At 38.3% G+C, this 25959-nt stretch overlaps 1 protein-coding gene across 1 annotated transcript in view; it reads left to right on the forward strand.

Moving 5' to 3' along the window:
- Nucleotides 1-14053, forward strand: part of sdc2 (syndecan 2) — a 34373-nt gene extending 20320 nt beyond the window's left edge. Inside the window, exons 2-5 of the mRNA XM_057355161.1 lie at nt 10044-10155; nt 10567-10727; nt 11281-11410; nt 12055-14053. Of these exons, the coding sequence (XP_057211144.1) occupies nt 10044-10155; nt 10567-10727; nt 11281-11410; nt 12055-12218 (567 nt within the window). The 3' untranslated portion in view covers nt 12219-14053. The remainder of the gene's footprint in view (nt 1-10043; nt 10156-10566; nt 10728-11280; nt 11411-12054) is intronic.
- Nucleotides 14054-25959: the final 11906 nt, after the last annotated feature.

The following is a 25959-nucleotide window of genomic DNA, read 5'->3' on the forward strand; positions in this document are numbered from 1 at the left end:
AAAAGGATATTAAAGTGTCTCCTGGGTACCCGTATTATTGTATTGCTGTATCTCCAAGATAAAGTTGTTTATCCCCATAATGAGGTTACTGATTTATGCCCTGCTCAGGGCGTATTTTGTGCTCCTAAATCAATGATGTGATTTTCTTCTTGGTGAAATGTGTACAAAGTTCTTCTGTTTGATGAGTTATACTTATCAGAGATCAGCATTGTGGTTGCTTTGCCTTATCAAGTGCTTGTGTATTTAGGATAGCTTGCAAAATAGTTATTTAAAATGAACTTTAAATAATAAAGAAGATCTCAAGGTATTGCAGAGCCATGCTTAACCATATTAAGCACTTCACAGAAATATGCAAAATGTGTAATATTATATTCGTTTTTCACTTTTATATGCACACCTGCTGTTAAGTAGTTTCATTAAAATGATAGTTCACCCAAAAATGAAAATTCTGTCATCATCTACTTACCCTCTTGTCATTTCATACCTATATGACTTTCCTTCTTCTGCAGAACACACGAGAAGATATTTTGAAGAATGTTGTTAACCCATTCACTTACGTTGGTTTTGTGTCCATACAGTTGAAGTGAATGACAGCGCTGTTTGGTTACCAACATTCTTTAAAATATTTTTTTTGTGTTCTGCTGAAGAAAGAAAGTCATTCAGGTTTGAAATGACAAGAGGGTGAGGAAATGGCAACATCATTCCTTTTTGGGGGGGGGTGAACTATCACTTTAATATTTTGACAGAATTTTAGAAACCAAAAAAAATAGTCTGTTACAGAAAACACTGGTATTAAACTTCAAAGGGTATAAAATAGGGTAAAAAAATGTAAAATGTATCCTTTCTCCTGGAAGCATAAGATTATATAATAATTATTCTCCCCCATCAGTCACTGATACCTGATTTGTATTCATCCGTCATCCTAGAAAGGAATGCAGCTGCATGAGAGGTGTTTTATCAAATCAAATATGAAATCAAATCCCTCTGAGCTTTACAAAACTATCTTGTTTCTTCTCTAACCGGAGGGGACAGACCTGCCGCACTGTTTCAGATATTTAACTTATTTCATCTTTATTCAAAACTTCAAGCCAGTTTCTCAGCATATAACGTTTTCCGGCTTAAAAAAAAAACAAGGATTTTTAAGAACTATCAAAAGCATGTTTAACTGGGTCTAAAAATCACAGTGCAAGCGCCATCCACCAGAGAGCCACGAGAAACCTTGAGAAATAACACCACTATTGTAAAAGGTCAGATGCGTGTTGAAGAAGCAGTTTGAGTTCATCATTAGGAAGGTCCCTTGGCAACCGCCGAGTAAGGCTTGTGAAATGTTGGCATTTCTACTGTAGAATGGATGTGAAAATCGGTGACTTCAATATTTGCACAGGTAAAAACAAGTTGTTTTGACCTTGCAGTGAATGTAATTATTGTTATTGACATCTCAGTTTGGATAGATACAAATCTAGAGCCTTTACACCTCTGGGCAGGTTGTCAGCCTGTGTCTGTCAGCCTGGAAACTATAAAATTGATGTTTTTCCTCACATGGGAGCAAGACAGGAAGTCATAGGTACAGTATGATTCATCTGGAGGAAATATAATTTTATTCTCATATCTGAAATGGATTGTTTACAGTGATTCATTTGATGACTTGTTTTCAATATGCAAATATATGAAAGGATGTTGTTACACTGCAACATGCGATGCTGAGGCATAAACGTAGATGTAAACCGGTGGGATAAAAGAATCAGATTTGTGTCAAAATATTAAATATAAATGTTAACTTGTTTGCTGTATCACTAAAAATGATTCAAAGAACAGTATTGACAAGAAAAAGAGAAACCGCTCGCTGCTTTTTAGTTTATTTCTGACTGTTTACTAATAGTTACACAAAAATGTTTATTTAGAAATGCCTGGATGTACATGCTACTGGTTTAATTTTACGTTGTTTTAATATTTTACTTTTTAAATTAAGTTCAGGAACATACCAGTTTTTGCTGCAGTATCGAAAATTGGGACATTCCACTTATGGTATGAATATGAAATTTTGGTATAGTGACAACCATGTTTTTATACCTTTTTATCTGCACTGCTTTTGTTTTTTCTCTTAGTCATCAAAGCATATTTTCGTTTTTTGGGGGGGTTCATTCACTGTCTATAAAGCGGATGAATGAAAAGCAGGCTTTTTAAAATATATATAATTATGATACAGTCTTATGAAAGTGTTGATATAAACAATGGCAATTCATAGCATTCATCAGATTGTCCACTTTTATTAACCCTAGCACAGGATCGGTATTTACGCCCCTGCTCCATTTCATAGGCTGGCATCTTTTCGTGCTGGCAGTCCAGGCCCTTATGAGCTGGACGGCCAGGATACAGAGGAAAAGGTTGGCAAGTATGTATGTGCTTGCAAAGTTTGTGTCCTCCGTACGGAGCTGTACCTTTTTTGGTATAATTTTACCTCTTTTTAAAAGCAAGAAAATGAAGTAAGATTTGTTCATCTGTGTAGTCTTCAGTATACGCTTACATTTTATATGAATAAGTGGTAATATGTTTCTTTTGTTGTTGTTGCAAAAGTTGTTGCCCCTGCAGCTATGGGAAAGAGACCCTTTTTATCCATACACGGGGCACAAGCCCAGGAATGTGGCGCCGGCTCGCTTATGTCAGACAGCCGTTTGTTTTGGAATCTGAGAGGGTATTAATGTGTGCTGGGCCAGTGCACTTGCTTCCCTTCCCAGCATGCTTTCACTAGTTTTTTTGGCTATGAGAGCGCTAGGCAAACCAGAATTGTGGAAAAAACATCTGCGAGCAAAGTCCAAAGATGCTAATCCAACGTCAGTTCCTTTCTTTTACATTTACCTACATTTTATTTCTGTCAGATGCCTCTGTATTCAATTCAGATTTGAAAAATGCTTTACTTTTGGATTCCGTTTAAAGAGAGGCCTTGAATTATTGTACAAAAGACTACAAACCTCGCCGTTATGTGAATGGAGAGCCTGGAAAGAATCAGCAGAGAGGTTCTTTGTGGGATTTCTTTGTGATTGATATAGTCACCTCTGGAGCACAAAACTGTGGGGGCTTGTATGTTGGAGGTCCGTACGGTTGATTCCTCACTGTGTTGTGCTATGCTGAGGATTAGTACTCAATAAGCACTTCCTTCAAAGTTCTAGACGTTTATGTAGCTCAACATTAGCGTGCTATCCCTTGATCAGTCAAAGTCAGCTTCAAAGCATTTCTTAGCCCGCCCCGCAGAGAAAGAGGAAAGGTCTCTTGTGTCTCACAGGACCGATGAGGAGATTCTGGTTTGTAGATTAGTCTCCTCGCAGCCCATGAATGATGTCACCCCCTGGACGTGTTCCAGGCCCGGTCTGGTTTGGGCTTGACTTTGATTGGTGTCCACTTCCTGGAGAAGCTCCCCGTCGTTTTCCTCATCTCATTTTCCTGAATTAGTTCCTGATTATGAACCTTAGGAGAGCAATAAAAACTTGGGCCTAGGAGAACACAGATTCATAAGTCTTCTTTCATTGTGCAAGTGCAGCATTTCCACAGCAAATGAGCTCTGAAGCATAGTTGACTTTTTAAATTATACTACTATTATTCAACTTCCAGATTACGTCTGGTTTTGTGTTGATGCGACTTGAACAACCGTTCAGTGTGTGGAGAATGGATTGCTTGTGACTCAGAAGATGAAACAGAGGACTATTGTTTCCAAATCAAATCCGAAATTGTTACCAAACTACTTAGAAATGTCATCAGTGATGAAGGCAACATCAAACGATACCAATTTTGTGGCTTTCATTTAAATTTCTGTGATTTTTTTTCCTTTTGGTCCAATTGGCTAGATTTTGGATAGCAGCTGTGCGCAGTTTCTCAACCAGTGCTCAACCTGACCTCTTCTCAGATTCAATAACAGCGTGAAATGTAATCGAATAGAATGCTGGGATCTCGAGATGGATTTTTTAATATTGCTTGCTGTTGCGTTTTTTATCGCTACAATCCGTCCAAAAACATGACATGTGCTGTGTTTGTCTACATGGAGCAACAAATAAACAATTGAGCAATACACTGAGTACCAAAGTACTTAGTTTATTTGTCTTCTGGGTATTTGGTATAAATAAACACATCCCAATTCTCCATCACAAACTTTTACACTTTGCTGTTGTTACTCCGCTTGGGGTGTCCATGTCTTTTTTAATCCTGATTAATCTTCCCAGATACACACCTTGCTGACTGATGGTGCTTGGGGGGGTCTAAGTAGAGGATAAGATATCTGTATTGATTGTGGTATAGATCCGTTCCTCACAGTTTGTATAGAACAGGGGTCACCAACTAGCGGACTCCGGCGAGATGCGTCCATCCGGACCTCAAAGCCTTTTGACATCATAAATAAATGAACGCCTAACATTATTTTCTAATGCAATCAAATTTATACCAGGCACATCAAGGTCCGCTCAGTAGCAGTTTACGGACAGTTAACATTTGCACACTGTTGCTATGTTCAGACGTCGACGAGTGAAGAGAGCCGCAACAGACTTGCTGCACAGCGCGCAGACAGATGTAACTGTCAGTGACTGAAAAACTGTCAGTGTCCTTTTCAGAAGTTAGAAAAGTTGACACTGAAAACCATGTTTTCCGAGATGAATTTATTCTTCCTGCATCGATAAATGCACGAGGCTGGTTTGTCTCATTTGCTCGGAGTCTGTTGCGGTTATCAAAATTGGAAACCTTAAACGGCATTATGAAACTAGACGTAGACACTTTGAAAACTTATCCGCAGCAGTCCGAGGTAAGGACACGGAAAATAGATTAGCTCAAAGCCCAGTAGTAGCGATCTACACGGGTCCTCCCTCCCTCACTTACCGCCCAACAACGAGCATATGAATGTTCCCTAAGAATACAGTGGATCTTAGGAAAACATAACAAGCCCTTTACTGATGGGGAAATAGTAAAAGAGTGCATGGAGGCTGCGTGTGAAACACTTTTAGAAGGAAAATAAAAACATGAACTAAAAGAAAATATTAAACAAACCCCCCTTTCAGCTGCAACAGCCACCAGAAGAGCTGAAATGTTATCAGAGGATGATCAGTCTCAATTGATGCTGCTATTTGTTAATCTCAGTTCAGCAGAAAAAAAACACTTTAGTTTTCTTTTAAAGTTGTTAATGTTGAAATTAATATATGTTCAGTGCAGGTTTAGAGATTGGGGCATTTTGCACATTTTCCTTCATTATATTGTTGTCAGAAATTGTTATGCCTTCGTATAGATATAAAAAAAAAACGTGTATATATTTCTTTGATCTGCCATGTATATATTTCTTTGATCTGCCAAAAACCATCAATTCATGTTTTTAGGTATTTAATTGTCCGGACCTCGGCTGGTAATGAGGGTTCGTTTACTGGACCTCAAGCGATTTTAGATGAAGACTCCTGGTATAGAACATGCTTAAGCACTTTTGGGGTTAAAAGTAACAAAGTAGTAGAGCAGTAGTAAAGTATTTCTCTCACTTCGCAAATTTTTGTTTTACTGTAATACGTCCATAGACATCAGTATACTAAACTAGCATATCCGCATGAGTAAGCCACAAAGCACTAAAGTATATAAATGCACACACATGCACTCGCACTGCTTTTAAGATATATGCCTAATCCTCGGTTTTTTAAGAATAGCAAAAGCTGCCATGCAGTGGGGCATGACCTGGCAGCATAAAACGTACCAGTCGGCCATCTTTGTCCTTCCCTCCATTTGCCCTACCTGCTTTAACAATAACATTGCTTAAAGCGTATGGCGGACAGAGGGACCCTTTCTTGCCTTTCAAAGGTTGCTAGGCACGGCCATGCAGTTTGATGGGCTTTTAGCAAAGTGACCCGAAGGTAGCAGATTGTATGTAGCAGCCGTAATCTTTCTCTCCCCAGTGTCCCTCTTTCTGTGTCCTTCTTTATCCTTTCGCTCACCGTCACTTGTCTTCTCTCTCGTCCTTTTAAGGTTTGCCGTCTTCTGTCTTTCGTACTCTGGCTCACTATGGAAACGGAACAGCCTCCTGCTGGTTGCCTGTTCATTAGAGATGCACAAGAGTAAAGGCTGTGACTGTTTCGTAATGGGGGCCACAAACTGGTGGCCCCTTGTTACTGTGACTCACTGGCTGAGTAGGACACTTTCCAGTGCTCGTTAGGACCTTAATCGACCCCTAGTTTGTGTCCTTAAGATGTGAACTTATTTGCACTTGTTAACATACTGAACAGTAATGGTGGTAAGAGTTTTTGTGGGACTTTTTGATTCGAAGGGCCTTAAATATGATTGTTGCCAGACAGAAAGGCAGCTACATATATTTTACTGTGTAAAGATGTGCTTGTGGTAACGTGCGTGTGGTAGAAGGTATTCATCGTTGTTCTAATTCAAGATTCAAGATCTGTGTTGTCAAATGTACTTTTGGTACAATGAACTTTTTTTTCGGAGGAAAAATGTAGAAGGGCTTAACAAGCAATACATTACAAGCCAAAGTTATCAAGTTAGGGATGAACATTGACAACAATAAAATTCTTATAAAGATGCATTACAAATTGCAATGCTATGTTTTCTGTTTGCTGCAGAGAGTAATGAACAATAAAAATATATAATTATATCATGTAATTCATTATTGATTATTATTAGTGCTGGGCAACGATCATTTTTTAATCGCGATTAATTTCATGACTTTTCTGTGATTAATTGCGATTAATCGCATTGTTAAGCATAAGGTTCAATAATGAATTTAAAAGTAATGTATTGTGATCTTTTATTTTAAAAGTACTGCTATATGAACAAAAGTGCAATAAGATTTGGTTTAAACAAATAGTGTGCTTTTTTTACAGTATTTCCTTTACATAGTAGCATAAACAATTTTAACTTAAAATATTTCTTGTAAATCTCAATTTAAACATTAATGTAATCAAATTAAGTGTAAAACCAAAGCTATCTGCCACTGCCAGGGCATTAACGTTCTGTCTAGTTTACTAATTTAATTTTTGTGGAATGTTGCATAGCAATGCTCTGTCACCCATTTTGTTATGCAGTTTGTTAGCGTGTTGTTGTTGGTTGCAATTGCTTCATTCTGCTCTCTGCATTCCTGAATGCATGTCTGTGTGATTTGTCTCACCTGTTGTATCTGCCACACAAAATATGATAAATCTCATTGCTAAAAGTAACAGCACATCTTTCTCCAACAAGACATGATTTGAGATCACATATATACCTCACAGTACAGGTTTAATACTTTTGGTTAGGGTTCTAAAGTAACCATCGTGAGGTATATGTTAAACATCTTTATGCTGATTGTAGACTATTAACACATATTTTAAATGCAAAGAAGCACTTTAGTAAAGAGTCTTGTTGATCCTTTTTGTAATCCATGTAGAAAATTGCTAATCGTTCAAGAGCACTTGTTCAGGTAAAATATATCCTTTGAAAAGCTTTTCTGAAGCATCTTTAAAGTACCGTGGGCTGTTTATTGTCTGTAGCACCACATAAAGACACATTAGACGCCGCATCACAGAGCTGTGACTAAAAAGCCCATTGACAAAGAGTATTGACTGGAGATATTGAGCATAGCTGGCGCGCCAGTGTTTGCATGTGTGTGTGTGTGTGTGTGTGTGGCCCTGATAATTGTGTCTTTTGTACTTTGCATTTCAATTGGCAGAATTCTACCGAATCAACAACGGTGTTGTGTGGGCAGGCGAGAGAAGCTCTCCGCTGAGAGAATAGCAGACCCGGGTAGAGAGGTTAAGATAAAGTTGCTTTGAACAAATTCCTCCTTTGATCAGGACTTCGGCTTGGGTGCTGTTTCTTTGAGGAGTCACTGCTTCTTTTCAATGAGTTGGTTATTGTTCCGTTTCATCATTGTGTCCATTGACCATCCCCTCTGCTTCTTTGTAGGATGCTGCTTTGGCTCTTTTTAAAGATACTTGGTCTCGCACACACACACACACACACACACAGATGTACATACACTCTTAAAAATAAAGGGGCTTAAAAGGTTCTTCACAGCGATGCCATAGAAGAACCATTTTTGGTTCCACAAAGAACCATTTAGTCAAAAGTTCTTTAAAGAACCATCTCTTTCTTAATTTTTTATAATCTGAAGAACCTTTTTTCGCCACAAAGAACCTTTTTTGAAACAGAAAGGTTCTTCAGATGTTAAAGGTTCTTTATGGAACCAAAAGGTTTTTACTATGGTATCAAAGAACCTTTTGAAGCATCTTTTTTTAAGAGTCTATATATACTATACATATCCACCGTAACAAGTTTGTACAATTGAAGAGGTCATGTTGGTAGTGCTATCATTAGTGACAGCTTGCAAATAGACAAGGCAAAAAAAAAACAAGATAAAGCAGTCCACCTGAGGACAAAGGGGAGACAGAAAACTATTTTCTTTGCAACCTCGTTCCGTTCTTTCCTCTGTCCACCCACCCAGAGAAATACAAAAGTCAATCCACGTTCATCGACTGTGGCTGTATCAGCTGAGAACAGTGAGAACAAAGATACCAATACCTGTGCAGCAGACTCTGTACTACACTCTCAGGCCCTTAAGCGTGATTTATAGGGGACCACATTATGGCCCTTCCTCTAAGTCGCATCAGTATGGAGAGCCCAACACGGGCACAGTTGCCCTAGTCCTGAATGCTGGTTGCCATGGGGCCGGCACACCGCTCTACAAAGACCAACAAATAACACAAAGGAACATGATTAGCACTACCACAAAAATCTTGATATAGTTAAGTCATAACTGTGTGGAGAGCATCTCTGTGCACAGCGTTTATCCCGATCAGTTATCAAAACTAGCCACTAATGTAAAACAATCAGGGATGCTGCTGTCAAATTATAGATTTTGACAATTTTGAAGCAATCTGTTACTTGGACAGAGCCAGCAAAAAGAAAAAAAAAACAGGATACACAGTTTTATTTCCATATTATACATCGAATGTAGTAATCAAGTATTGAAAGGTATAATTCACCCAAAAAATATCAATAAAAATGAAAAGAAATGAAAATTCTAATTTATTCAACCCTCATGCTGTTCAAAACCAGTATATGACATCCATTGTATGGACGCAAGACCTTCTTTTGTATCCACAGAAGAAGTCAATGGGGGCGAGTGTTGTTTGATTACCAACATTCTTCAAAAAATCTTTTGTGTTTTTCAGAAGAAAAAAAGGCATAAAGATTTGGAAAGACAAGAGGGTGAGTAAATGATGACAGAATTTTTAGACAAGAGACAAGATAGGAAAACACATTGAAAATAGACATGCAATAGATTGCTGGTCTTGCATGGATAAGCAAGACAGATGTTAAAGGGATAGTGCATCCAAAAATGAAAATTCTGTCATCATTTACTCACCCTCATGTCATTTCAAACCTATTTGACTTTCTTTCTTCTGCAGAACACAAAATATTGGTACCCATTGACTTGCATTGGTTTTGTGTCTATATAATAGAAGTGAACGGTTACCGCCCGGTTTGGTTATCAACATTCTTCAAAATATCTTTTGTGTTCTTCAAAAGAAAGTCATACAGGTTTAAAATGAGGGTAAGTAAATGATACAATTAGCTGAGGATGGAAAAGGGCACGGTTGGTGTTAGATTAAAGAGCAATCTAATGGAAAGTGAACTTCTTGCTGCGTTATAAAATGTTGATGATCATAATATGGTTCTTCAGAAACAGCTGAGCTTGCGGGTCATTCTGAATGCTCGGTTATGGAGAAAATAGTTCTTATAGCTGCTGGGCCTGTATCCGTTCAGAGTGTTTGATGACAGGGTTAGGCTGTGTATAATACAAGTTAAGGCAGAAAATATTGACTTCCATATTTCAGCAGGGAGTTGAAAGTGTCCACTCGTTCATCAAGATGGGCAGTGTGCTACTTTCAAAGCATTACTGGGAAAAAAATCTATTTTATAGCCTTGGGTGTTTTTGGAGTTGAGGGGTTTGAGCAATATGTGAGAGACAATGAGGGCAGAAACACCGTATTATCTTAATCTCCATTTTTATGACTCTGCGTTAACTGTCGCCTCTGCAGATAGCGGTGGCAGCGGCCAAATCCCCCTCCTCGACTGATGACTTATACTTGGACGAGGCGGGATCAGGTTTCCCTGAAGATGATGACGACTTCAGCTCGGGATCGGGATCAGGTATTACCTCTCTATAGACAAGAAAAATCATATATGAGATCTTTGTACGAACAGTGCCGTTGCCTCTCCTAGAGAACAATGAGATCATGTGGAGAGCTTTGCTTCCGTCGTATGGCTCATAGATCGTTTTCTTAAAAACATTATTTCTTTTCAAACGTGCTGAGATTTTCTGAGATCTCATTTAAGTTATACTTTAATTTATACATATCAAATTCCAAGGTCACAAATTCTTATTTTTTGTTTTTTTTATTTCTAAGGAATTTAAAGAGAATACACGAGAAATGTTTATAATGTTAAAACTCAAACTTAATCTATATTTGGCTTTGTATGGAGCGCATTACAATGACTGAATAATAATGGAACACATTGTAATGCAACAATCGGTTGTTGTGCTTTTGAATTGTCTTTTAGGAGCTGGTGAAGAGGTCGAGGAACCTGTCACAGTAAACAGATTGTTCATCGTGCCTAAAGCGAAGCCCACACAGGATTCCACCAAAGACTTCACACCGAAAGTGGAGATATCTACACCAAGCGACGTCCCCAAAGATACAAATAAACGTGTTAGGATAGAGGTGTGTTGTGATGTCAATCGTGAGTGGAACCGTGGGTCATACCATGAAGAGAAAAAAGCCATGATGAGAAAAAACTAATTAGAATTTTTAGACTGGTCTGGTACTGGTCAAACTTTTTTTGATGCAGTTGGTTGACCAAGGAGATCTTGTTTGTAACACACCAGCCTCCAAAACACATTTTATCCTGTTGACCATCTATCCTTGAATTCAATATTGATTCATTTGTTTAATTATAACATACTTGACTGTTATAGATGAATTTCGTCGCTGTCCTTCCAAAACCTCGGATGTCCAAATTCACTGTTTTTCAGGAAATGGAAAAAATACTGTACTTTTTGAATGATTAAACATTGTGTTGTCAAATCGTTTTAATAATTAGATATTTTCAAAACCCAGTGACAAAATAGAGAGTGACTAATAATAATGATTTATAGCAAAAATTCACAAAATATGGAGATACGAGGTTTCAGAGAGACAGCAGCGATATGTAACATGACAACCGTAACTCCAATCTTTCACTTATTGCACCACATACTCTCTTTAAATCTCTCAGTCTCCAGTGCTTCCCACAGAGGACTCGCGCAGAAACCCAACCACAAGCACCACCAGCCTCCCTAAATCCCCCTTGGATCCACAGGACGTCCAGTCTGAAAATCTCTTCCAGAGGACAGAGGTTTTGGCAGGTACGTTGAACGTGTTAGGTTTAATTAATTGTATTAGTCCATCTCTTCGTAAAACGCTTCGGTTTGGACACAGTCCAGGGAAACAACGACAGATGTTTAGAATAGATTTTCATAATAATTCAGCTTCGATCATTTGAAGGTGTCACCGAGGAATTCTTATTTATAATTCATGGTTCCGCAGTGTGAACTTCATAAACTTGACTTGCAGCCCATGCTGGGAGCATTTCGAGTTCACATTTTTAACCAGAATGCTCCTTTAATCCGCTTTCTTAACAAAGATGCAAAACATCATACTGATTTTTGCTCACAGCTCGTCTGTTTAATATCCTGTCGAACCTAGACACAACCACAATGAGAAAATACGACTCTTTTCCTGTTTTGGATCGACACGCTTCCTCTTACCCAATGACCCTGCAGCAGTATTCACTTGTTCCTTATTTAATTTTCCAATTACCGTATACAAGCTAAGCAGTGCAGGGTTCTGCTTTTCATGAGCCGTAGAATCCCAGACGCCGCTTTAGTCACGTAGCCCAGCGGGGGTGATACATCTACATGTGCTGCAAGTATCAGCTGGTTGGTTGGTGTCTACTTAACTTAATTGAAATAAATGGACTCATTAACACTCCCCGAATCCTCTATTTCAGCTGTCATCGCGGGCGGAGTTATCGGCTTCCTCTTTGCCATCTTCCTCATCCTCCTCCTGGTGTACCGCATGAGAAAGAAGGACGAAGGCAGCTACGATCTGGGAGAGAGGAAGCCCTCTGGAGCGGCTTATCAGAAAGCCCCCACCAAGGAGTTTTACGCATAGACTCACTCACAAAACCGAGCTTAATCAACCAGAGTGACGGTCTAACATCAGTGACTACGACAAACTTGTCCCAAGTAAAAACCGTATGTGATTGGGGAAAAAAATAACATAAAGGAAAGCTTTTGCGTAGAGTATTGTTATTAAGATCTTCTCTTTTCTCTTTTTTTCTTTATGAAAAAAGAAACCGTTGCTTATTTTATGGCAAATCCCTCTGTATTTAAACATAATTTTCTGTGTATTTGAAAAGGCTGAAAAGACAAAAAACACAATCTGTAAAACGGCGAGGATATTCGCATCCGTCTTCTGTCAAAGGAGCTGTTTTTAGTCGCTGACTACTTTTTAACTGTAGCAGTATGTATTTGTAAAAAAATTAAGTGGAATAATTGAATATAATTGTTCTGTATCAGTCCTGTTTTAATTTCTCATCTTTATTTGTTTTCGTCTTAGCATGTTGATCATAAAAATGTATTTCATTAATTTATCTTTTTCTCGAATGATGAAAAATGCCTTTCTATAGTTTTCAGTCTTTAAATTGAACTCTTAATGAGTCAATGTAAATGTTTTCCCGGTAGGTTCCAACGTTTATTTTTTATTTCAGAACGTCTCGTTTACATGTATGATTTGGAGCAACGTTTTGCTTTGCGTTCAGTTCGTCACAGTTTAGGGTAAAGCTCGGTACTAGAAGCGTTAAAACCACGTTAAATTGTTTGATTTGAGGTTTCGGCAACACTGGAGCCTTACAGCATCTGTGGGTTAAAATGACCAGTGCCATGTGAACCCTCCCATAAACCGGTTCTCTAAACCTGTCCTGACCTGATCTATTAAATTGACGAGCCAGGAGCCTTCCATCTTTTACTCTGTGTTCGTGATAAGAGGATGAGTTGACTCTTAGGCCACTGACATGGCCTGCATGCCCTCAGACACGTGGATGTACCTTTGATCAGTGCGCTGTTCCGATGTTTTAGTGACGAAAGGCCGAGACAGTGATCACTCCAGTGATCTGTTTTTTACTGTTACAGGGAGCCGCTCTTTGACGTAGAATGACCACTGGGGAATTATTGCTTAGAATTGACAAATGATATTGAAATCGGTTAACTTATATCCCGTGTCAGTTGAATGAATCTGTTCAGCAGTTGATTATCCAGTCGTCGATACATTTGGTGCTGATGGTGCTCATCTAAACTTTTTAAGAAGGCCAGTAACGTCCCCTACAGATTAATACGATTACACAAGTGCTGCCATGTTCTCTTAAGGATCAATATAATAGCTGTGCAGTTGCCATTAGAGGTATGGCGAATCTGCTTCTGCTCCATTTCCCTCTGTATCTTTCCTTACTTGCCCTCTTGTTTCTCTCAATGTACCCGACTGTGACCAACACCCTTAAGTGACTGTACAGACCCAGAAGCTAGAGCTAAACACATCAAGGTATTGAGAAACCATAGGCGAACCCAAAGACACATTTAATTTTCACATTGCTGCGTGTTCCTTTGGCCACATTTGAGTGTTTGTTTCAATTTTAGCTGTTAGTTTTTGTTTTCATTTCGAGTAGACCATTGAGTCCAATTACTCATTCATGTATGGGAAAAAATCTATATAGAATTATATATAAATGTATATTCACAAATGTTTTAAACCTTCAAAGTGCCTACCATTTGGAAATGTGCAAATGTCTGTCTTGGTTGGAGGCGATGTGTACGTATTGATCGTACCGAGAGTGATCGTATTGTGTAAGCACAGCAGACTGAAATGGTAATCTTCTTTTTAGTTGTACAAAAAGCAGACAGTATTGTACCTATACGTTAAAACAACACTACTGAATAAACATTGTGGCCTAATGTTGCTGTTGTGCTTTTTTAATTTGTCTGTTTGTCTGTAGGTAATAATTAGACAGAAAAATGTCTTCACCTGAATCTCTTAAAGGGACTGTAATATGGGAAGAATTGGGATTAATGCTTGGTGTGTTTACACATGGTTTTAGCACTGCAGATTACTTGTGCATTTATTAATTTTTATTGGTTCTCATGTGGGATTACAGGGATGAAGCTTGGTCCCAGCACTTCTCTCATTCAGATCCCTGTCACGGTTTGATGGAATACACATTTTTGACATTGTGGAAACCAGACCATAATGATGTTTGTATGTACAACAATCAGATTGACATGTCTGATTTAATGTACTCCGGTGGTATTGGTAAAGAATAATAGACTTTCTAACGCAAAAAGAAGTATATTAACCGTCAATATATTAAATAATTAAATACATATTTGAAAATGTAGAATAATATGGAATAATACATTTTTAAATATAATACAGTATTACAATATATTGAATAATACATACAGAATTGCCTCTTTTAATGCATGTGTATTGAAAAGTCCTTGGTTCCAATATGCATTATATTTTCCAGTATATTTCTATATATTTTGTTTCGTAAGGCCTATTGATGTAATCTATAATATTTGGCAGTCATATTAAAATGAATTAATTTGACTAAAAAAACGAGTTAATTTCTGTGGAACACAAAAAGATATATTTTTTTGAGAAATGTCCCAGTGGTTTGTTAGCCTGACCATGTCAGACTTCGTACTTTGCTGAATTTCAGTTCGCTTCTGTACTACGAAGCAAAACGAAGTAGCAGAGTTTGGTATTACCAGGCTAGTGGTTTGTGTCCATACAATGAAAGTTAATGGGAGTCAATGTTGTTTGTATACCAACATTCTTCAAAATATCTTATTTTGTGTTATATGTGACATTAGAAGAGTAAATGGTGAAAATAATTTTTATTTTTGCGTGAACTATTCCTTTAAGGTTATTTGGCAAAGCTTTTATCACTTAATGTATAAGAAATCCATATCATTTCAATATTTCCAGCTCTTTTCATTTCTTCAGGCTATTTCAAACAACTACTTAATTTTGCACAGGGCATCGAAACATTAGCATAAACTCTTTCAATTTAGTTGATTTCTTATACAATCTGAGAGGTCAAGCCCAGTGGTACCCTTGGCAGATAGATTGTGGCATCTGCCTGAGCCGGTCCCATCAAAACATTGCAGCTTTCTTTCACGTCTATTCATAGAGTTCAAACCCCCCCGTTTGTGTTGTGCTGATCACAAGTCAGTGCGGCCTGAATTTACGGCTCCCTGATCAGAGCCCAGTGTTTGTGTTTGGGTTTGTGTGAGTCCATGTCAGAGTGGCCCTCTAATTTATAGGGTCTTTCTCAATAGGGGCAGGAATAGGGGAGGGTGCAGGAGGGCAGGAGAAAAAGGCGAAATGCATATGGAGCACAAAAGGCCACTGGGGCGTCCCTTTCAGAAACGGGGCCAATTCAGTAAAGAAGGCCAAGCGTGAATGCCAAACCATGCAGAAACTTCAAGGAAATGCCATCCAAAGTAAACATACTCTCAGGCTTCATAAGATTTTATGAAGGCCAATGGAAGGATTATCTTTAATCTAAAGGCTGGTGTACCTCAACATTCTGTATGTTTCTTTAGGTTAAAGCAATAGTTTAGCCAGTGATGAACAACGTCTTTAAAACAGTTAGTTCCAGTCCTTAATTCTGATTGGTCAATAGACAGTTTCAAAGCAACAACATAAACATACCCAAACTTTTCTTCCGGTACATATCGACATAGAATAGTCCCTGTAGATTATTTCTGAAAACAAGCAAAAGAAATAGATTCCATTCGCTAGCAAGTAAAAAGTATGGCTAGTATTATTTTGGGATACCAGTAGAAGAAACGTTACTTGGCTAAACTGAAATGCAACAAAGTTACACAACCCATTTAACAAATTTTTATTGAATAAAATGAATATACAATAAAATTATTATTTTTTTACAATAAAATGTTAATATTAATATAAATTTAAAAAAATTATTAGCCGCTAGCTAGAGACTATAAACAAACACAGACTGGAAGTTAACCTCTGGCCAGCTTGTGCGCACGATTAAACCGCCATAGCTTTATTCACTATAAAACACAACCATGACCGCTTCACCCCACGATTCTGTGTATAACTATGCACCCCTTAGCAACCACTCTTAGCAACGTAAACAAAACATTCTATTGCTGTTTACAGTCGATCAGGGACTATTTTTTCCAAAGAAAGGAAGGCTTTAAGTGATTTGGTCTATAGATTGGACAAAAGAACATGTTTAATGCTAAACCATTGTTACATGCTCTCAAACAATTTTTTTACTTCATGTGAAAATGCAAATAAGTGAGAGCTCATTTCTCTCTCATCCACCAAGAGACCAGATGTGTTAGCAGTTACTCTACTAGACTCTTCAATGCACACGTTCCCTTAGTTGTGCAGGAATAATTCCACACTGTGTTCATTTGGGGAAGGATCCACTCTCCCACATTAATCTCTTGACAGGTGGAGAGAAAAACACTCTCCCCCGCAAAATGGCTTGATGCCAGAGTAATTGGTCCCTGTGGGTGGGAGAAGTTCTCTTGCTTTCTCGACTATAGGGCACGGTGGATCCTGCGCAGAAGTTGGGAAGGGTTCGTCACATTGGAAGGGTGAACATTTTCATAGCACTTTAATCCACCAGCTGACACTTCTCTCTATGCAAGGTCACTCATTATCATGTTAAACTATTTCTTCTACCTGCGGAGAAGCGATGTCAAAACCTTTTAAAAGTAACATGATAGACGTAAGCCGCCCGCAAGGAGGCACTTTTACATCTACAGCCTGTCTCTGGCTTTCAAAATAATGAATCGTATTATGATAAAGACTTGGTTCAAATCTCTAATGAAATGCGAAGGAGTTGGTGCTTTGCTTTCAACTTTTATGAATTCCACTCAACCCTGGAGGGCTCTTTAAATTCGGTAGTAGCAGAGGTCAGATACGTCAGAAACTTCAAACAACAAACACCTGCATACTTCTTTTAACAAATCCGATTCTGTTTCACGAAAGGTTGAAATTAGGTGCGTTTCATTCACAATATGAGGAGATTATTACCAAACCGCATAATCCGGAATTCTCGAGTGGAGTTTAAACTTTGAAAGTAAAATTACTTTGTGGGGAAGATGAATAATATTCCGATCCCTGACAACAAACTCAATTTATAGAAACGACAAGCTTCTCAGTTTTCCACTTAATCATTCCCGCCTTGATTAAACACAGCATGGTAATGAATGCCAATATGCCACCTTGGTTCCTCTTGATAGGATTTGGAAAATCATTTCTTATGAACTCAGGCTCTCTGGCGTTTTGAGCCACATCTATGCGGTAACATAATAGCGTGGTTTAATTTTAATACTTTTTAAAGCTCGCTCTTGCCTTTCTGGAAATTAACCAAACCCTTTGATTTTGTTTAAATTAAAAGCAAAGCTCAAGAGAACAAATAATACAAATGTCTCCTAAAGTATACTCTTGAGGTGGCTATGTTGAAGTTTGAACAGATGGATTTGGAAAAGTCTACAGAACTCAAGGCCCATTTGTGTTGATAACATATGGTACCACATTTGTCGCAAATGAGCCTTGCATGATATTCCAGTAAATGAGGCGGTAATTTAGGGTAGGCAACGTCATGTTTAGTCGTGTTTGGTTAACCTTTATGGCAGGGTGTGCTTGAGCTTTGCGTTTTTGTAGAGTATAGATAACTTCTATGTGCTATACAGCACATTACATAATAAACAGGTTCTCCAGTGTATATACAGTAGATGGTAAAGCTACACTAGAACTTCCATGACATTCTGAAATACTGTATGATTTTAACTTTGTGGCAACAGTTTGGGGAGAATGCTTTCCTACCCTGTGCAGAAAAGGAGGTCCGTAAAGAATTTTATGAAGATTCTATCTGGTGTTGACTTGACTTTATGAACTAAACTCTGCAGAATGAAATCTCTTTGCATAACTGATGAACCACATGAAATTTAAAACCAATAACAAAGATATTTTGGTCAGAAGCACTAAATCAGCCTGACATAAAAATAAATTATACCCTAGTATTTATTTAAAATATCTAGTTAAAAGGGGTCATAAAACAAGGCATTTAATTTACCTTCATCTTTCCAAAACTACTTTAAATACACAAACAGACTGTAAATGTCCCAAAACAAGGCTGTAGCATTCCCACAAAAACTGCATCTGTCATCTTTTATTCACTCTCATGTCATTCCTGTATATGACTCTGAAACGCAAAAAAAAAGATGTTTTGAGAAATGTCTCAGTGGTGTTGTGTCCATACAATGTAAGTCAATGGGTGTCAGTGTTGTTTGGTTACCGGCGTTCTTCAAAATATCTTTGTTTGTGTTCTGCGGAAGAAATAAAGTCATACGGATTTGGCTTAACATGAGGCCGATTAAATGCTGAACGAAATGTAATGTTTGGGTGAACTATCCCTTTAAACGATAAGAATTCTGGACAATCGAAAACATACACAGCTTAATTCCTCATATTCTGTCAAATCAAAATCGATATCTGCTGAAAGAAAGCGTTCCCGACTCCATCCTTTTTATTTATGTGTCATATGTACTGACAAATTAAACAATCAGCTGGAGGTTTGTTCTTTGTCTTCGATGACCTTTTACTAGCTTTTTCATGAGTATATTTACAGACATTTCACTGTTGTAAAGCTCTCTGTCAGCTTTATTCTCTTAGGTCCTTCTAAGTTAATGATAGCACTGTTCTTTCTATAATATTGTAAATTAGGCCCTTACAGTGTTTATACCCAATAGACAACCATGAAAATCCACTTATCTATAGCATTATATTGATACATGAGAGAAAGGTTGCCTTACGTTGCCTTATGGGTAATACTGAGTGGGCAGAAAAGTAAAGTAGTGGTGTTCTCCCTCGCCATATCCAATATCAATTGTCAAAGAGAAGCCATCCTAAGCCATTTGTTTCTGCCAGAGGGCACTACGACCAGCTGAATGCAAGACCAGGCAAAACACCCTGTGGCCATAATTCTTAAAGAGCTTTAGAAACCTCAGACCCTCTCTCACAACAGCTTCTCTTCTTCTCTTCTTCAAAAGCATTCCTGAGACCATCCTGTAGCCATTCATCCTGCTAAATTCTAATCAAACCTGGTGTGTGTGGCCCTTGAGGAAAACACAAAAACGTACCGAGAAAGAAAGTGGGTGAATGGCTGTGTTGCCATGCTGGCTATAGTAACCTACTCAAGTGACATTTTCAAATGGAAATAAAGAATTAGGGAAGATGTTATCCAACCTACAGCTTTGCTTTGTTTTTGTGCATTTTGATTTTCCCTTTTTCTACAAAATATTAATTCCGTAAAGTAAAGTAATGACCTTGCGCACAACACTACAAGATGTATTCTATACTGATGACTGTATTCAAATATATATTTATATTATACAAACTTTAAACCCATAGAAATTTTAATGGATCTAATGGTTATAATGGGAATTGTATTGGTTTAATGGAAACTGTGGTACTCTAGTAATGTGTGGGCTTCTGTTATGTGGCAAAGGGAACCAATAAAAAACATTAAATCCATATAAGCCATAAAAAACACTACATAAAGGAATTTTAAATTAGCAAAGATTTGATGGTTTATAAAGGTATTTGTAATGTAAACCGTTAAAATTGGTATTGTTTTTCGCAGGGAAGACTTCTCGTGCAGTGACCCGAAAGCTCTATTTCTTTACCTCTGTCATAACGAGGCTGACAGGAAAATGTGGAGGAGGCTGTTGCTGTAACGTAAATGAGATTAGATTTGAAACTCTTTTAAGTACTTTGATGTTTTGCATATATTTTCTCAGATGCTCACAATGTCCGTCGCTGCCTTCCGCGATATGGATCGTGCTTTGATTTAATTAAGTGTACTCCCACCTTTACTATCGAGACTTTGATGGAAGCCATTTTTAGGGCTGTCTCATTCGCAAAATCCTTCCAGTGCACTGAAACGTTCGTTCCCTAAAAATTCCCACAATGCACCGCAAAAACCAGGGCGCATCGATGCCCCCTATGTTCCCTTACCGGGACAAACGCTTATTTTATGTTATGTATAAACAAACGTTGCTAGACAGGCAGGCAACACAATCTACTTAACAGTTAAATTTAATAATCGACCAAATTTGTGCACTGATATGGAGCAGAATAATAAAAGTGTTTCTCATATGTACTTCAACCAGTATTTAAAAAATAAAGTCAGAGAGATGTCGGTTTTGCCTGTTGTTGATTAATACCAGCTATGAAGTATCACAATGCACTTAAGCAGTCATGTCACAGGAAAATAAGTGAACGGTGTCCTACAGAGATGGGAGCCAGGGTCCGTATACACAGGATATACTGATTCACGATCTCCGGAACAAGGGAGCTGAATCAGGGTTGTCAGGTCCAAGAAATATTCCAGCCCAAGGACCCCTCAAAGCCCGCCCCAAAATAATGAAAACTAGCCCAGTTTTTTTACGATGTCATGGTTAACAACTGCCAAAAGAAGTTTCTATTGCTAGATTTACTTATCTGAATGGTTTCCTAGGTATTGTAGGCCTATATATTTTGCTCTGTTGAATACAAAAGGTGTTTTGGGGGATTTAGGAAAGCAAGCAATTCTGGGTCACCTTTGACGACCATTTAAATTGTTTCATGGTAGTCAACTATGCCAAAGATTTTCAGTTGCTAACATTCTTCCAAATATCTTTGTGTTCAACCGAACAAAGAAATTTATACAGGTTTGGATCAACTAGACGGTGAGTAATTCATGACAGAATTTTCATTTTTGGGTGGAGTGTCCCTTTAAAAAGACCCCATGTGTGTAGGAGAAATGTTTTCTCTTCGCAAGACATGCAAAAACTTGTTTAAGAAATAAGCATGGTTAAATTTATTGCATATGTATAATGTAGGGTTGCCAACTTTGTCACTTTGAAACAAAAGTTGACCTGTGCAGCAGTGCTAATTTGCCTATACATGACGTCATCGCGGATACGTACAGTAGTGGCAGTCGGGGCCTCATGGTTAGAGACTCTGACTTGTAACCCAAACGTTGCCGGTTCCAGCCTCAGTGAAAGCAGGGATTGTAGGTGGGTGGAGTGAATGATCAGTGCTCTCCTACACCTTTAATACCACGGCTGAGGTGAGACCCTTGAGCAAGGCAGCGATCCCCCAACTCTGTGTGCGTGTGTGTGTGTGTGTGTGTTACTCACTACTGTGTGTGTGGGCACTTGGATGGATTAAATGCAGAGCACAAATTCCGAGTAAGGAACACTATACTTGGCCACACTTCACTTTTAGTGTACAGTATTTTAATATTTAAACACAACAAAATGCACAATAAAACCGTTCTCATTTACATATTGTCCGTTTCTGTTGTGATTAAATGATTAAAATAGTAGGCCAACCTACGCGCCCGTCTGGGTAACAAACTATGTGCATATGTACAGACAAACTACATTCATGTTGCTATTTTCTGTCAAAAAAGTTGGTAAACGCTACAGCACTTATTTGTGCGCGCCTCTCTATGTGTGCGCGCGACGCGGAGGTTTGAGGGAGCTTGTGAGTGACAGACGCATGCTTTGCCGATTTAGAAACAAAGACGCATTTACTTAAAGTAAACTGATGCGCGTCAGGGAGGGCTGTGATTAGATGACAGATGTTGGTAATGTCATTCTAAAAAATGTCATGATCACTACTACAGCACTGCTGCTGCTTTAATCACTAATTAGATCAGTGGAGCAGTCGATAAACGGGACACGGGAAGTCACGTACGGGACAAATCAGGCAGCCTCAATATACGGGATGTCCCGGCTAATACGGGTTTTAGTTGTTCTAGATTGCGTACAGCGCTGCTATCAACCGTGATATTTGGCAGCCGGAAGAATCAACTGTTGTACACTCACGCGTGATTTCTTTTATTGTTTAACGTGACATGCACCTTAGTACGAAACATTGTAAACGTTACAAACATAATTCGGATGCATTGTCTCATACCACAGCTATATTTTCCTCTTTGGTTGAGCTGAGCTCCCGCGTCCCTCCCTTTAGCCCACCTGTCAGACGTTCCCCTCACTTTTGAGAACGGTCCGGTCCTTGGGTTGCAGGTTTTCATTCTGAGTATGAATACACATTAAGAAACTCATCAATTAACATTTATATAAATAAGCATTTTTGCGGCCGCAGTACATTATGAAAGTAGCCCAAAAACCCGCGGCTCCATAATTTTTTCCCACAACTGCATTTTCAAAATAGCCCAATTGCGCGGAACTCTGGCAACAGGCGAGGCTGACAGTAAATTATTTTGGAGGCTGTTGTTGTGACGTAAATGAGATGAGATACTGAGAACTCGTTTTAAGTACTTTGATGTTTTGCATTTATTTTCCCAGATGCACAGAATTCGCCAATAGAGGGTATGCATTGACGTCACTTTCCAGCGTGAACACGCCGGGACACGCTCCCTTGAGTGGTAAAACTAAGGCAAAATGGCTGCATTCAATAGGAGGAACAAAAACGGGGACTAAAACACGCAATTATTTGCTGAAACTACAAGCAGCTGGACTCGACGGTGATCCTTAGGACTACCTTATGACTTACAAAGGAATCAGGTGTTCTTAGACACTCAAATGTTGCGCGGAATTGCGTTTCCTGATATTGTAACCATTCATTTTGCCCAGTGTTTTACAACTCAAGCAGGTACTCACGCGTTCCGGCGTGTTCACGTGGGAAAGTGACGACACGTGCATACCCTCTATTTCGCAGAATGGCGACAGAGACCGGAAGTAGGGGAACACTTTTCATTCATTCATTCATTCATTCATTCATTCATTCATTCATTCATTCATTCATTCAGCTTGTTTTCTCACAGGCATTCAGTTTATTTACCAAAAACAAAAGTAGCATATGTTGTCCGATTTATTCATGGTTTACTGGGAGATGTAAAAATAGGGAAAGCAAAACATTGTTTTCTGAGCGATTTATTTATTATCAAGGTCTGATATATGTTAGACAAATCAGCATAAAGGGAGCGCTACATGCTTAACTTCTGGACTCCGCAACTGCTCTGTGTAGTGAACGGAGCTAGAGCATTGACGGACAAGCGTTTAACCTACTTCCGGATTGTACACGTCACGCTGTGAAATATGTCTATCTCCGCCGCTGCCTTCAGCGATATGGATTGTGCTTTGATTTAACTCCTTGGTGTTTCGAGTCAGGTCCGTGGGCGTGGCTTGTTGGTTTTCACTAAATCCTTGGTGTTTACGAAACAGTGTTACGAAACCTTTACCCTAACCCTAACCTTACTCTAACCATCTAAACTACCTATGATTGTTAAAATCGCCAAAAAAACACTGTTGCGTGATGACGTCAGACTCGAAACACCAACGATTTTGTGAGAGCCCTTCGGGCACATATTGTACGTGAAGACGGAAAATGATTCGCCAGGCACGCATGCGCATTGGCGCATTACTGCCATAGTAGGAAAAATAAATATTATGGGAGTCAATGGGGATGAGATCTGTTTGGTTACTGACATTTTTCTAAATATCTTCCTTTGTGTTTAGCAGAACAAAGAAATTTATACAGGTTTGGAACAATCTGAGGGGGAGTAAATGAAGACATTTTTGGGTGAACTATCCATTTAACTGTCTATTTTGTTTTGGTCTGCCATATTGATCTGTCTGTTATTGCAATATATATTGACCTTTAACCCTGAACGACAGGTAGTTGTGATCATTTGTGTGGATAATGCTAGTGGAAAAAAGCAGGTCACAGAACAGTGCATCAATAACAGCAGAGATCATCGTCTTTTGTAGCGTGGACGGCATGTGGAGAGAAAGCTGTCTCAAAGTGTTTCAGACTATAGATAAAATCTAGCCTCAATGATTTTCCCTCCTTTAGGTCTTAGCTATTATTGTGTGGCTTTGTGAGGCAAGACGCTTGGATCCCGTTGAGTCAGAAAAAAAATTCTGAAGAGGTTTCCAGGTTATGATGTTTTCAAAGCTGAATTCACCAGACGATCATAATTTAAAATGTTGTTTACCTGAAGAACAGGATTCATTATGTTTTTAATGTCTAATTTAAAATCATGAACTCATTTGTTCCCTCACAGTTAACATTGGAGACAAACAATACGATTTAAATGAGCAGTTCACACAAAAAAGTTTTTAAATGCTGTTTTTTAACATTAAAAAAAAATTCACACACTGTAGGTCTTCCATACAATTACAGTTTATAGTGATTCCTCAAAATATCTCATTTTGTTGTTCAATAGAATAAATAAAAAAAATGATACAATTGTTTTTCCTACTATGGTAGTCAATGATGTCCCAGAAATGTCAGTTGCTAACATTTTTCCAAATATCTTTCTTTCTTTGTGGTTATGTTGTGTTACATTTGATAAAACTGGTTTAATATTCAGTTGATACTGCGCCTTTCAAAGGGTTGCGAGGACACTTCATGTGTACTTCTCCTTCAGATGACTCTCTAAACCTTGAGGATGGATTTACTTATCAGTCTCTCTTCTGATTTTCTTCACTATCTGAACAAACGACCTTTTCTTTTAACGTGCTTAGACTTCAATTACACCTTGTCCAATGAGTGTCTCTCCATTTGCATTGTCAGTTCTTCTACATATGTTTCTTTGAGGTCATTGATGTAAATGTGAGCTGCATGATGTCTGAAAGGTGATACTCATTTTAAGAAGTGCAGGCATGTTTCACAATGCACCGCATGTTTGTATAGTCAGAGTGGCAAGATGTGTTTTATAGCTCTCGGTTAACAACTGATGAGATCATTTCAGATGCGTCATTGAAATCTTTCCTTCCTTTATAAAGGGTTCAATTACATACAATCTCCAAAGCCGTCTGGAATAATTTATATTGCCAGATCAAAAAACGTTTGGTGGACACAATCACTTTCAGTCTTATGTATCGCTGAGTATGATTTAATATTTTATTTATTAATCTACCAGTAAGTCTTATGAAGTTAAGGTGTATCAGTATCGAATGGTTTTCTAGGAAGAGCCCCCGTTACACATACAAAGACGATATTCAGTACATAATATCCAAGGTAAAAGAAGTTGTTTTGGAATGAAGGGAGTAAACATTCTGCTCTAAAGAAACCCACAGGGAGCTTCTTATATCCCCTCAATCTTCTTCCCTGCTGGCAAAGTGAATAATGCACCGGGATACTTTGTGTCGTCCATGACATTCTTCAGAAAAGCTTTTTACACCTTCAAGCATAATCTAAAATACATCAACACCTCAAGGTTGCCCGTTCAGTGCCTTTAATGTTCCAGAGCTTGTAATGTTGAGCCTGTAAGATTAGAATTCATTTCAGCTTTTTCTTGTTGACGAAATTGAGTTTTGAAGCAAAATCTGTTCATAAGAATTTATATACAAAAATGTAACATCTAAACATTGAATATCAACCCAATAGTACATGATAAATATGAAGAAACGCTATATCTTATACTTTTTACTTTATTTATCCTGCATTTCCATTGCAGACTATAATACAGGCTCCCAACATTCAGTAAAAATAATTTTGAGGCTGACTAAAAAACTCTGGCTCTTCAAAATGTACATTTACATTTAGTCATTTAGCAGAGGATTTTATTCAAAGCGACTTACAGGGAGTTCAGATGCTTCCAGTTACATTCTTTTGGGGATAAAATAACTAAAACTAAAGTCATTCAAACAGTTTATCCCGGCACTTTATGAGGAAATGCATTATGCAGTCTTTTGATAGTTATGAGGACTGCATCAAATAAATGTTATTGCAATAAGTTTCTTGTAGTCGCAGTTGCGTGCCTGGTAGAGTATTACACACTTTC

The sequence above is a fragment of the Triplophysa rosa genome, linkage group LG16 (genome assembly GCF_024868665.1).
Source record: "Triplophysa rosa linkage group LG16, Trosa_1v2, whole genome shotgun sequence".
NCBI classification, from domain to species: Eukaryota; Metazoa; Chordata; class Actinopteri; order Cypriniformes; family Nemacheilidae; genus Triplophysa; species Triplophysa rosa.